This window comes from Pan troglodytes, chromosome 14 (assembly GCF_028858775.2).
Source record: "Pan troglodytes isolate AG18354 chromosome 14, NHGRI_mPanTro3-v2.0_pri, whole genome shotgun sequence".
NCBI classification, from domain to species: domain Eukaryota; kingdom Metazoa; phylum Chordata; class Mammalia; order Primates; family Hominidae; genus Pan; species Pan troglodytes.
The window spans coordinates 83,218,829-83,233,958 of NC_072412.2; the positions used below are offsets into that span (position 1 = coordinate 83,218,829).

Here is a 15,130-nt window from a genome sequence, read left to right on the forward strand (position 1 = left end):
GGTATCACAGAATGATTCCTGGAGGATATAGAATGTGTGATCTGGAAGGTGAATGGAAGTCTTTCCTGAAGGAAAATGAGGGGTTGAGGGAAGTTCAGGAAGAAGAGTGCTTCAGGCATAGATAGAATAAGCAATAGCTCACAGGTGATGAAAAGGATGGAGCCCCAGGCACTGGAAGGAGTTGCTGTGGCTGAAGCCAGAGTGTGAGTGGGGAGTGGGGAGTTGGGGGAAATGAGGCTGGAGGGTATGGCCTTGTCAGCCTTGTTAACAGTTCGATTTTATCCTGACAGAAAGGGAACACCCTTGAACGACTTTAAGTAGGTGATGACTACTTTGGCACCAGTGAGGAGGAGAGTGGATTAAGTGAGGAAGTCTGGAGATTGAGAATGTAGCTGGGAAGCCGTTGGAATAGTCAGGAGATTATGGTAGTTTGAATTGGTGTCTTGCAAATAGAAAGATACACAAGAGATGTTGAATTATAGGACTTGACGATTGCTTGGATTTCGAGGTCAGAAAGAAGATTGATGGATGGTCTACAAAGATGGCTTTTAAAGAGTGAAAGTGGAAGAAATTATAAAGGGAAAAATAGGGAATGCAAAATCAAAAGCTTCTGATACAAAATTTATAATTAGAAGCTAAATGAAAAACTAGTAAAGATGAATGTTCCTGACATATAAAGAAAATGAGAAATCAGTAAGAAATATATAATAATTGTCAATGGATAATTTATAAAATAAGAAAGAAAATGCCCTGTAAAGTGAAGAAAAATATGCGAGTAAAACAAAATGATTCTACTTTCACCTATTATATTATTAAAAAGATTAATGAATGATAATTCTAAATGCTGGCAAATGCATGGACACTCATATGTTGCTGGTGGATGATAAACTACTATAAGATTTACGGAAAGAAACTCGACAATAGGGATCAAGAATATTTTAGAAATTATACATCTTGGCAAGTAATTTCACTTCTCGGATTCATTCAAAGAAAATAATCAGATACTTGGTGAAAGACTTTTGTATGGTTTTTTAGAAACAACAGAGGAATGATGTTACATTGATAAATAAAATGAGATATTTTGTAGCTGCAAAATAAATATTTAAATATTCTTAAATGGCATTGGAAAATGCATATCAGTAGGCTCTAAATGGGCAAAGAAAAACCCTGGAAGAAAATTACAGTGATTGATTAAAGGTGTCTGATTTTTTTTCCTTTCTTTATGCTTTCTTGTATTTTCCACATTTTATATATGCTTTCTTGTATTTCCACATATGTTCTAAATATAGTGAGAAAGATTTATGTTGTGTAAAATTGGGATACAGAACAGCTACATGACAGAGCTTTTGTGAATATGAAATACAGTAAAGTATTTAAGATAACTAACAGGGTTTTGGCTCATAGTCTGTGGTCAAAATTTGAGTTTTTACTCATTTAACTTGTATTTTCAGCTAGAACTGAAAATAGCCCCTGATGGGGCTCAGGTGATGGATAACTTTTATTGGATAGCTTTTTTATTAATGAATATTAGACCAGTGTTTTTTGTAAAATGAAATAATTATAGGCCACTATTCACGTTAAAGCTTGCTGTTATCATTCTGCAGAAAAGATGGGCTGTAAGAAAAGGAGCTGGTGAGGGTTGTGTATTAAAAACCAGAATCAGGCCGAGGCAGGCGGATCACGAGGTCAGGAGTTAGAGACCAGCCTGACCAACATGGTGAAACCCCGTCTCTACTAAAAATACAAAAATTAGAGAGGCATGGTGGTGCGTGCCTGTAATCCCAGCTACTCAGGAGGCTGAGGCAGGAGAATAGCTTGAACCCCAGAGGTGGAGGTTGCAGTGGCCGAGATAACGCCATTGCACTCCAGCCTGGGCTACAGAGCAAGATTCCGTCTCAACAAACAAACAAACAAACCCCAGAATCAACAATGAGAAAATTGTATGGTAGGGGCTTTCATTTGTGCTACATTCTGGACTCTGTTTCACCAGCAGTAAACAAGTTTCCCAATGCTAAGCTTAGATTGTGAGGTTGTGTGACTGAAGAAATAGCTGCTTTCTAACCATCACAGAAGGCTAAATGAATCTTTCCCAGCCTGATGATTTTTGGATTTCCTTTTAGGCTGTGTATTCAGGCTAAACACAGTTGTTTCTTTCTGAGAGACTATTTAAAAATGGATTTAAATAGACTTGTTAATATTTACACTTCATGAAGTACTGTTTGTTTTCCCCTTACATATATTTCTTGTACTTTTAGGTGGTAATTAGTTGTTTGATGGTTTGTTTTATTTATCTTCCAAAAGATAATGCTTCTGTTTATTGATCTGTAATTATAGAGCCCCTCTTATTCTTCTACTGAAAATGGTTTTATGGCATTTGTCCTTTTCCAGTTCCTAGGGATTTTCCCTGTTTCATTGATTTCCGGGAAACAAGTAGTGGTGGGGTTGGCACTGTTACCGCACCTTGAAACCCTCAGGACTTTTTCAGAAGCAAAAGTGAATACCACCAGGGCGATTTGCCACCCTGTGTCATTTTCTGGACCCCTTTTCTGTATTTGTTTACTTATTCTACTTTAGCTTTTTTATATTCTCCATCACTAAAGAGATTTTCCCTGGGCAACTATTGACATTTGGTCTTTTATAAAGATAGTAATTTATAAAAATATATTAGAAGCTTGATAAATTGATTGAAAGATTTTGGGGTAGTTAAAATATCCAAATGTCACTCTATGTAAATCTCACGATACTTTGGTAAAATGATCAAAGAAAGTCTGCTCCAATTCTTCTCTGTTGAGCTCCACCATGGATCTCCATTGTTGCCATCTTTATGTCCATGAGTACCCAATGTTTAGTTCCCACTTATAAGGGGAAACACCTGGTATTTGGTTTTCTGTTTCTGCATTAATTCGCTTAGGATAATGACCTCCAGCTGCATCCATGTTGCTGCAAAGAACATGATTTCGTTCTTTTTTTATTCACCACTTTTTAGTCGAGTAAATTTCTTCCTGTTGACTCCTTTTTGTTTCCCGGGCTTCTGAGATAGGTACTGTTGCGTCAGGCTGATTTGAGTTTGAATCCCAACTGGGCGATTCACTAGTTATGTAACCTCAGGCAAACTACTCATCTTGAGACTCCTTCCAGAAAAGAAATCTGCCTACATTTCGACCACTGCCCACATTTCCAACTCCTGCCCTATCCTTCCGCAAGAAGACTCTGACTTCACTGAAACCATTCATCATTAAGTTTCATCAAAGAACAAGTATAATAATAGTAACAACCTAAAGGCATGTAAGGCTTAAATGAGACAACACCTATAAAATATAAGCTCAAAATAGTTATTATTATTGTAGGACCCCAAATCTCAGCAGTCAGAATTGAAGTCCTTGTTTTTTTCTCTTTTCTTCCATCATCCTTTATTTTGTTAATTTACTTTCTGCTGCACATTTTTTTTTCTTTTCTGCCTTATTTCTCCTTTTCTCTTTCCTCTATGAGCCCTTCTTTAACCAATTTTAGTTTCTTTGTTCGCACAATCTTTCTTAAGAGAAAGTTAGCAGGGAGTGGTAAAGACTTCGTGAGGTAAGCCAAGAGGCATTATGTCCTTGGGTGGGAAGGGAAGAGTGAGATTTTTAAAGTCTTTATGCTGAGAGGACCCAAAAGATGATGAAGATTCTAGCTGAGCTGGGAACTGGCCCAGGAAATTCTTGGCACTGGGACAGGAAGAGCTGGGGCTGAGATCAGGCTGGGGGACTGAAGTGAAAGTTGGCTCAGGGAATTCTTGGCATTGGGACAAGAGGAGCTGGGGCTCAGATTGGGCTGGTGGGAGGAGTGGCAATTGGGTCACCTAATGGACCTAAATGCTCCCAGAGGAAGTGCTGTTATTAGAGATAGAAAATACTGAAGGAAATTGAGTAAGGGCATGGGGAGATGAGGAGAAGCTGAAAAGAAGACAAAAGTAAGAAATAGGAGATGCTGATAGTTTCAAATGCATACAAAAAGAGCTACGAAAGTTGATTGATTTCATGATTCAGAACTTTAGCAGAGTGATTTCATGTAAAACCTAAAGACAAATGTCCTTGGGCAGAAGCAGTAGGCAGCAGATAAAAACTAGCTCTTTCTGGTGTTTGGCCACAAAGAGGAAATGAAAGATGGGCCAATAATTGAAAATATTTTTCCCTCTCTCCTCAGACTTTGACGTTATGATTTTACATCATAATTTTCAACACATGCATTCAGTGCTTCATAGGTAAAGGTTTTTCTACTTCACAGCATAAGAGAGACAGCGTTCACACATCTTTTCTCATAATATTACACTTCTAAAACACAGTTGCTGGTGTCTGTAATCAGTAGGCATATGTACTGGCAACAGCCTTTTGAAAAGCCAAGATTAGAGTTTCATCTTTTTTGTGAGAAGCTAAAAACTTAATTGGAATGAAACTGAAACGTGGCACTTAGAAATAAATCCAGTTAGCTGAACTGAGGCTACCAAAGTGTCAATATGTGGATGTTGAGTAGATTTGAAGCTCAGGATAACCTCAGTACCTGAAATAAGTAATTCCTTTAAAGAATTACAAAACAATAAAATTTGGCTGCATTTTTTAAAATCCTACCAGTTTGAGAGACTAGTGATCCCTAATCCATTCCACAAAAGGGCATTTTTAACAAGGATATTATTCACAGAAACATATATTGTTGAACTATTTCTAAAAAGAAATATCCATGTATATATAAAGTACTGTTTTATATCCTGGGGAAGATGGAAAGAGCACTACTGCAGTAAAATGTCTGCGGAAGTAGAGGTCGATGAGACAGGAATGTTTACACCTTAGAGGCTTTACATGGAAGCTTCTAGAAATGGCTCTGGGGCCACCCAAAGAGGGGGCCTGAGGAGATGATTTGGGTGACATGGACAATGGGTCCTAAGAGAAGAAGAGAGCAGCGAGGCTGGAAGAGGTTGTGTGAAAGATGTAGGAGAGATGCCAAAAGGGAAAGAGAGACTCAAGAGCAGACTTTCTCTGGCTTGGGCCATCTGGCAGGGGCCTTCACTGATTTGGCAACTTGCATCTTTGATAAGAAAAATTTAATTTCCCACAATATTACTCATTTATATTTCAGAAGAAAAACCCAGCATCCTTGTGAAACTATTATCACCTGTAAATAGAATACATTATAGTTTCCTTTCTCAGTTAGCTTGATCAATGGCCAGCACTGGACTACGAGAGAGAATGAAACATTATCAAGCTATCCTGTATGAGATAGATTCAGGGAAGGAGTCCAGTCAGGAACCATGTCAGGCCACTTCAGGCCACTTCTGGCTGCAGTGTGGTCATTGGGGAGTGAGTTTTGAGGCTGAGCTATCAGGAAATGTTGGGGCAGCCATTCATTCCTGCTGCTCGTCTCACCTGCTCTCCCATGATCATCAATCATCTGGGACTCCAGGCATTTCTCTGAGTGCCTGGTATGGGTCATATCACATGGCACTTTGAGTTACATGTAGTATCACTTACTGAAAAGAGCTCTGGTGTTGCAGTCACACAGACCTAACTGCAGTTTCTGATTCTTCCTCTAACTGTGTACTTTGGGCAGGTTATTTAACCTCTCTGAGGTTTGGGATCCCATAATTATAGATAATAGTACTGACCTGGAAGGATTAAATAAGATAATGTGCATAAAACATGTGGTACAGCAGGTGGTACTTGGTAGGGGCTTAACAAGTGATCCTTCTTGCTAGGAACATTTAACACATATGTTTTGTTGATAAAAGAATCACACATATCTTTTGTAGACTCCTGTCAACTTTTGGACCTTCTATTTGCTGCACGATGGCTTAGTGACATGGAGGAAGAGCATTAGGCTTGAGTAACAACAACAACAACAAAAAAAAGAAAACGGAAAAGAAATCTCTTAAACAAACGAGGCGGTTTATTTTTCTCTTGGAAGGAGAAGTTCAGAGGTAGATAATACAGGGCTATTGTGGCAACTCCATGACACTGTCAAGGAACCGGGTCCCTTCTAACTTCCTGCTCTGCTATTTTTCGTGTGTGAATTTAGTCCCTATGATTGCCCACAGTCCCTAAGGTCCAAGAGGACTGCTCCTCCCTCCTGCAAGCCACCTTAGTTTCAGAAAAGAGTGGGGGAGCACAAAAGGACATATTCTTCCCAGGGACTTCCACTTCAATTGTAATAGTCAGAACTACAAATGTGTCACTGCTAGCTTCAGAGAGCCTGAGAAATGTGGCTTTAGATATCAGTAAGAAAGAAGGGGAGAATGGATATCAGATGTGCAATCATTGTCTGCCACGAGTCCCTACTTGGAAATCTCCAGATCATCATGACTGGACCTTTCCTTATTGTCCTCTCCCATTGGAACATACCACACCCAGCCCCCAAAAAATTTAAGATAAATCTTAAACATTTTTAAAAATGTGAGTAACATTTGTAATTTAAAAGAAAGAGGCATGGCATTCTGGAGGAATTCTTAAAATAAAATTTAGATTTACCCTGAAATCTATAGTGATGATTACTAACTGCTTTAAGAATGAAAATTCTTTTTTTTAAAATAAAAAAATTCATGATGTTTCACATATAAGACTAATTATATTTTCAGTAATTTACTGGTTGACAAAAAGGTATGATGGATTTGGTATAAAAATGCTTTGATGCTGCGTGCAGAAGGATTTGCAAGCAGACCCTATGCAATTAACTCAGTGCCACTGCCCTCCATCCCTCACTCTCTCATCCTCTGCCCATCTGGAGGTTTGCACCCAGGGTTAGGTACCATGCTGGGATGGCTGAGGTCTTGATCAACTCTCAGATCATCAGAAATTCCTGCAAAGAGCTCTGTAGAGGAAAACAGGTATCTCTTCATCATTTTATATTTAGGGATAGCTCCAATCAGACCCAACATTCTGCCATAGGGTCTGATATTTTCATGCCTTTGTTAGCTAGGTATTCTCCAGAAGGCCTGGTTAAATGAGAACAAGTGAAATAAGACATTTGAACAAGCTCATGGAACTTACCCTCTTTCTCTCTGTTAATGACTAGCCTCAGGTATCCTATAAACACCCCCACTGGCTTCATCCCAGAACCTCTGGGATGCTCCCTAGGAACAGTTTCCAGTAAACCCACTTTCTTTCCCTGGGACTTCCCAGTTGCCTCTTCCTTAGTATATAGCTCTCTGACCAAAATCCCAGATGGTTGCTGTGTTTTAAATTTTCTTTGGTATTCTACCCATATCCCACCTCAGTCCTCCTCTGACCTAGGCTTCTGCTGCCCCTTTAGGGTCTGCTAGGAAGGGAGGAAAGTTCAAACAATAATAATACTTTATATGATTTTATAGGAATTTATAATTTACAAAGCATTATCTCATTTAATTTCCATAACAACCTTTTAAGATTGCTATAACTTCCTCTTTGCAGAGGCAGAAGCAGAGACTTAGTCCAAGTAGCTAATGAGTGACGAAGCCGGGGACACACACAATTTGGGGCTTTCTAGCCCAAGGGCTGTCAATCATTTTTCTGCCTATGCCACTGCTAACACATTAAGATGTCACCTGTCCAGGCATATTTTACTTCAGATTGGCTAGTAGAGAGAAAGATCCTGAGGCAAGGAGGGTCAGATGGTTTTTGACAGTTTGAGGGACATGGAAAGTTCTGGAGCATAAAGGGAAGCTAAGGATAAGATCTAATGGGGAAAAGAAGGGTGTTGACATTAAGATGGGCAGGAAGTCTGTATAAACATCAGCGTGCATCTTTAACTCTCTGATATGGTTTGGCTCTGTGTCCCCACCCAAATCTCACCTTGAGTTGTAAGAATTCCCACATGTCATGGGAGGGACCTGGTGGGAGGTAATTTAATCATGGAGGCACGGTTTTTTTCCATACTCTTCTCAAGATAGTGAATAAATCTCATGGGATCTGATGGCTTTATGAAGGGCAGTTCCCCTGCACATGCTGTCTTGCCTGCCCTCATGTAAGATGTGACTTTGCTTGTCATTTGCCTTCTGCCATCATTGTGAGGTCTCCCCAGACATGTGGAACTGTGATCCAATTAAACCTCTTTCCTTTATAAATTACCCAGTCTTGGGTATGTCTTTATGAGCAGCATGTATAGTTCCATTGTGCATATATACCCTTTTTTCTTTATCAATTTTTCTGTTGATGGACACTTAGGTTGATTCGATATCTTTGTTATTGTGAATAGTGCTGCAATAAACATGTGATGCAGGTATCCCTTTAATATACTGATTTCTTTTCCTTGGGATAGATACCTAGCAATGGGATTGCCAGATCATATGGTAGTTCTACTTTTAGTTTTTTGAGAAATGTTCATACTCTTTTCCATAGAGGTTGTACTAATTTATATTCCCACCAACAGTGTATGAGAGTTCTCTTTTCTCTGCATCCCCACCAGCATCTGTCATTTTTGTCTTCTTAATAATAGTCATTCTAACTGAAGTAAGATGGTATCTCATTTGGTTTCGACTTGCATTTCTTTGATGATTAGTGGTGTTGAGCATTTTACCTGTTAGCCATTTGTATGTCTTTATATATAATATATATTTTAAAATAGCAGGTGCTCAATTGAAATAACAGAGAACACACTACCCAATGGTTACATGTTTTGGTAACGTGGTAGAATATCACATTCTCTTATTGTCACATAATCTGCTATACCCCATTGTTAGTTCACATAGACATTCTCTTGCCTGTGATTGACTTTATCCTTGCAACTCTCATTCTGCTTTCCTGTACAATAGTGTGACTCTTTTCAAACCACAAATGGGAACTAGGATCCGATCAGAAGACAGAAAGTTTTAAACTAGGATGTTCCTGAGTATGTGTGTTTATATTATTTATGTGGCTTCTGTTTGTGAGTTCCACAGAAGCCTAGGCCTGCTTGTCTTTATTGTATAAGTTTAACAGCTGCTTGCATAGTTCAGGGTCAGAGAGCATATTTTCAGGCCACAATGATGAATGATCCACGGGTCACTCAAGACACCAGTTTAACATTTAGGAGTTGATACAGATGCATACCGGGGAGAGCTCAATTGTTAGCAGTGTATGGAGGTGCCCATGAGGATGGGACTGGGATAATCTTGTGAAATATAATCTGATTCCATTTTATTCTGGCAAAACCGCACGGGCCATACAAGAGTGTCTTTTCTGCCTCTCCAGCTCAAAGATGGCCTGGCCTGCTGCCAGTTTTTTTTTTTTTTAGTTGAGATATAATTTACATGCCATAAAATTCACCAATTTAAAGTGTAAAATTCAGTGCTTTTTAAAAAATATATTCACAGCTGGGTGTGGTGGCTCACATCTGTAATCCCAGTACTTTGGGAGGCCGAGGCAGGTGGATGGCTTGAGGCCAGGAGTTTGAGAACAGCCTGGCCAACATGGCAAAACTGCGTGTCTACTAAAAATAAAAAAATTAGCCAGATGTGGTGGCACACACCTGTAGTCCAAGCTACTCAGGAGGCTGAGGCACGAGAATTGCTTGAACCCAGGAGGCAGAGGTTGCAGTGCGGCAAGATCGTGCCACAGCACTACAGACTGGGTGACAGAATGAGACTCTGTCTAAAATATATATATATATTATATATATATCTCCAAGGTTGTGCAACCATCACCACTATCTGATTCCAGAGTATTTTAATTTTACCCCAAAAAGAAACCCCATTACCTTTAGCAGTCACTCTTCATTCACCTCTCCCCTTAACCCCTGGAAAACACTAATCCACTTTCTTTTCTATGGATGTGACTGTTCTGTACATTTCATATCAATGGAATCATACAATGTGTCCTCTTCCGTGTCTGGCTTCTTTCATTTAACTTAATGTTTCAATTTTCTTCCACATTGTAAGATGAATCAGTATTTTCATTCCTTTTTATGCTGAGTAATATTCTGTTGCACAGAGATGCCATGCTGTGTATCCATTCATCCACTGATGGACATTGGGGTTGTTTCTACTTTTTGGCTGTTATGTGCTACCATGGCCATTCATGTACAAGTTTTTGTGTGGACATGTTTTTAACCAAAGGAATGTTGGGGAATACACAGAGAAGGCTGTCCTGTGAAGGTTTGTTTGCTGCAGCAGTTCATTGAGAGGCTGCCCTGGTACCAAGCACTTGACCAGAGCTCATGCGACTTCCAAGGAGTGAGATGCTCAGGGCCAGGGAAAACCCTGCATCCACGTTCCCGCTCTCGCTTTAACACCAGGGCAGCAGCCTAGTCTTGCAGTGACTCCTGATGGGCATTAGTGCTATTTGCTGAGGAGGGCGTGGCTTGGTTTAGAAGCCCGATGCAGCCTCTTAACACCTTGGACATGTTGCATCCTCTCTCTGAGCTCCGGTAGTCTCATCTGGGAGTTGGAGGGACCAACAGCCACCCCACAGAGTTTATGTGAAAAATGAGAGACAATGCCTGAGAGGTCCCCTGTTCAGGGCAGGGGCTCAACCAGTGGATCTTTATTCTATTAGCAATTGCCCTGTGCAATAGACCATTCGAAGAGGACACAGATCAAGGGCAGTGTAGACCAAAGCTCTTTGAATGACTTGCCTATTTTATAACTCTTCAAATTACTTTTTTCATAAGGACTCCATAGTTTACTCAGGCTGTTATAACAAAATACCACAGACGAGTGACTTAAATAACAGAAAATCATTGTCTCACAGTTGTGGGGGCTGGGCAGATTTGGATTACTCCTGAGGCCTCTCTCCTTGGCCTGCAGATGGCTACCTTCTTACTGTGTCCTCACATGGCCTTTCCTCTGGTGTCTCTTTGTGTTTCTAAATTTTCTCTTCTTACAAGATCACCAGTCAGGTTGAATTAGTACCCACCCTAAGGGCCTCGTTTTTTTGTTTGTTTATTTTATTATTATTATTATACTTTAAGTTTTAGGGTACATGTGCACATTGTGCATGTTAGTTACATATGTATACATGTGCCATGCTGGTGTGCTGCACCCATTAACTCATTATTTAGCTTTAGGCATATCTCCTAAAGCTATCCCTCCCCCCTCCCCCCACCCCACAACAGTCCCCAGAGTGTGATGTTCCCCTTCCTGTGTCCATGTGTTCTCGTTGTTCAATTCCCACCTATGAGTGAGAATATGCGGTGTTTGGTTTTTTGTTCTTGCGATAGTTTACTGAGAATGATGATTTCCAATTTCATCCATGTCCCTACAAAGGACATGAACTCATCATTTTTTATGGCTGCATAGTATTCCATGGTGTATATGTGCCACATTTTCTTAATCCAGTCTATCATTGTTGGACATTTGGGTTGGTTCCAAGTCTTTGCTATTGTGAACAGTGCCGCAATAAACATACGTGTGCATGCGTCTTTATAGCAGCATGATTTATAGTCCTTTGGGTATATACCCAGTAATGGGATAGCTGGGTCAAATGGTATTTCTAGTTCTAGATCCCTGAGGAATCGCCACACTGACTTCCACAAGGGTTGAACTAGTTTGCAGTCCCACCAACAGTGTAAAAGTGCTCCTATTTCTCCACATCCTCTCCAGCACCTGTTGTTTCCTGACTTTTTAATGATTGCCATTCTAACTGGTGTGAGATGGTATCTCATTGTGGTTTTGATTTGCATTTCTCTGATGGCCAGTGATAGTGAGCATTTTTTCATGTGTGTTTTGGCTGCATAAATGTCTTCTTTTGAGAAGTGTCTGTTCATGTCCTTCACCCACTTTTTGATGGGGTTGTTTTTTTCTTGTAAATTTGTTTGAGTTCATTGTAGATTCTGGATATTAGCCCTTTGTCAGATGAGTAGGTTGTGAAAATTTTCTCCCATTCTGTAGGTTCCCTGTTCACTCTGATGGTAGTTTCTTTTGCTGTGCAGAAGCTCTTTAGTTTAATTAGATCCCATTTGTCAATTTTGGCTTTTGTTGCCATTGCTTTTGGTGTTTTAGACGTGAAGTCCTTGCCCATGCCTATGTCCTGAATGGTAATGCCTAGGTTTTCTTCTAGGGTTTTATGGTTTTATGGTTTCTTCTAGGGTTTCTAGGTCTAACGTTTAAGTCTTTAATCCATCTTGAATTAATTTTTGTATAAGGTGTAAGGAAGGGATCCAGTTTCAGCTTTCTACATATGGCTAGCCAGTTTTCCCAGCACCATTTATTAAATAGGGAATCCTTTCCCCATTGCTTGTTTTTCTCAGGTTTGTCAAAGATCAGATAGTTGTAGATATGTGGCGTCAAGAACAGAACAAGGGCCTCGTTTTAACTTAATCACCTCTTTAAAGGCCCTGTCTCAAAATATAGTCACCTTCTGAGATACTAGCGGTGGAAACTTCAACATATGAATTTTGGAGGAATGTGACTTGGCCAATAACAAGCACCCAGGGAGCACCTACTCTCTCCCAGATGCTGGGAATAGAAGGAAAAGATTTAGGCCATTCCCACTGGAAACAGTCTCTTGGGAGGGACAGAAAAGTAAGCAGATAATTGTAAAATACTCTTTCTCCATATACCCTGTCTTTTGTCTCACAATTGCATTTACTGTCTCTGCAGATGTATCACTAATTATGCATTCAGCATTTTGACCACCTGAGAATTCCAGTGCAATCAGCTGAGAACTCTCCAGGTCTTTATCGGCTAAGAGGAAAAAAAATATATCAGAGCCCATTTAGAAACCGGAAAGAGGCTAGCCAAAAGTCCTGAGACACACTACCAGACAGAGGCAAAATAGTCACTAGTTGAGCTTTAAGTTTGCCTTTAGGTATTTCTTTACCTTCATTTTGCCAGAGTTTATCTATGCAGCCTCCAAACACAGCCAGCCAGGGGATCCCTGACACTCCCGGTGTGCCCAGCTGCCCAAGTTCAAGTCTGTTCCATCCCTTCCCACATCCAACCATACCTCTCCTATGTCTTTGCTCTCTGCTTGTCAAGGTGATAAAGTATGGAGTTAAAAATTACCGAGCACCTACTGTGTGCTGGGCAATAATTAGACACTTTACATATGTTATCTAGTAATATTTGAACCTCATAATGTTCCTATTTCACCTCATGATACAAATAAGAGACCTAAGCTAATAACATACCTAAGGTGACACAGTCAGTAAACAGCATCACTTAGATGCAGTTCTTTCTAACTCCACTAAGACCTTCAGACTCTTGGTTATTCATGCAGCAAACAGCTGCGGGTCCCTGTGAAGGTAATGGTCATGATGAATACATTGGTTCTTAATCCACATCTTAGGTCAGGTTTCCCAGAAGCCGTTTCTGAGGGGCATTTGGGTGCTTGTGGCTCATTGAGGCTGTGCTTTCAGGAGAAGGGAGCGAGGCAGGGGGAGGCCAGCGAAGGAAGCGAGCAAGGATGTGCTCTCTGCTGGTTGAACTACAGCCGGATCCCAGCTCTGAAGTGCGAGTCACTGGATAGAAGTGATTCTATCTTGAGGCAAGGGACTGACCTTTTTTATCCCGGGTTAGTCAGCAGGTTGTAGTGAGTGGGGAGGTTGTGAAACCAGTCAGGCCTAACAGCGAAGGGCAAATCCTCAGGGAAGGTGCAGTCATGAGCCTGTAGCTGCCAAGCTTCAGACTGGTGAGGGGAAGCTGGTCTGGACACTCACAGCCTCCACCTCTGATCTTCTGCAGTGCTACTGACATTCCAGAAACAGACCCCAAGGAAAATAATACCTTGACCCAAAGCAGTGTGTCTTTCCCACTTCAGGTCCTATGGCAAGTTGTTGCAGGAAATACTTTCACATTAGAGGATAGGAGGTGGGGGCTTTTAGAACCCCAAATTATAGCTATAGACAGCTGTCCAATAATACTGCCTTAAGTCCAATAGCATTGGTAGTTTAACAAAGTAGTTTTTTATGTACATTATTCATTTGATCATCGCAGCAACTTAGGAAGTAGATGGCAGGTTTCAATAGCCTTATTTTACAGGGAGGTTAAGTGGTTCATTCTCAGACGTTGAACGTGATAAAGGTAGACCTAAAACTTGCTTCTGACTTGAGCTTGAATGCCCCTCCTATGGTCCATACACAGTCTGGGTGAGATGGACACTGGAAAGGACATAATACCCCACCTAGGGTGACCAGCCATCCAGGTTTGTCCAGGACTTTTCTGGTTTGAAAACTGAAAGTCCCACTTTCAGGAAGACCCAGAGCTAACTAAGGCACACAAAGGCCCCCAATATATTTATGATCCACAAAAGCATTCTAATTTTAATTTCTTTCAATCACAAGAAAAAATATTGATATAATAATAATAATAATGAAGCCAGCCAGGATTATATTCATACTAACATAGTCATAAGATACAATTTTAAATTTGTGTGTGTGTGTATATCTGTGTGAATAAGAAGGGACCCTGAAGGCAAAAGCGCCTAGGACCCACAAAGTCATAATTCAGTTCTGGGGAACTGGATCAGTCCTGGGCAGACTGGTGCTGTGGGTTACCTTAACCCCTTAACACCAGAAGAGTAGTTCAGGAACTTTGAGTTTTCCATGTGGCGGTTGCCTAAAATCACCAGTGTTTCTCCAAGTCTGTGATTTCCATGTGCCTGGCTGCTTTCCTTCTAATTACACAGCAGTTTCCTGAGTTTGCTTTGGCTTTTTTCAGGAAGCAGCTGAGGAGCCCTTCTTTGGGCGTTCACAGTGTGCTGTGGGTTCAGCACAATCCCTCTCTCTCCCTCTTGACTATGACCAGACACTTGTCTAACTCATTTTTCTGTCCCCAGCACCAGGCTCAGTGCCAGGCACACTGTAAGCACTCCATGCGTAATTATTGATTGAATAAATGAATTCACTGATGGCCTGATTCTACCGATTGCTTATGATACAACACTGGAATCACAAAACTCCCTGTGCCTCATTTTCTCCATCTGTAGAACAAATATGTTGGAAGAGATGAACTCTTGGGTTCTTAGGGGCACTTTATGTCATGTATTTGTTATGACAGATCATGTGACTATGTCACTGTCATTGAAAAGTGAATCTCAGTCATGAAACAGTCACTTACAGGTTCTCAGAGTCATTGATGTGCTTTCTCTATTTCCCATTTTTCTTTTAGGTCCTTACTGGAAGGCAGCATGTCCAATGTTACCTTGAGAAAAATGTCTCCCACAGGAAATGGTAATGTACATGATGTTTCTCTCGCTCAGAAAACTTTAAAATT

The 15,130-nt window shown here is 40.5% G+C and overlaps 1 protein-coding gene across 39 annotated transcripts in view; it reads left to right on the top strand.

Moving 5' to 3' along the window:
• SCEL (sciellin) overlaps nucleotides 1-15,130 on the top strand; it is a 168,636-nt gene that overhangs the window by 64,627 nt on the left and 88,879 nt on the right. For all 39 annotated transcript variants that reach the window (XM_024348289.3, XM_063792236.1, XM_054665411.2 and 36 more), the window contains one exon: nucleotides 15,026-15,087. In XM_024348289.3, the coding sequence (XP_024204057.3) occupies nucleotides 15,045-15,087 (43 nt within the window). In that variant the 5' untranslated portion in view covers nucleotides 15,026-15,044. The remainder of the gene's footprint in view (nucleotides 1-15,025; nucleotides 15,088-15,130) is intronic.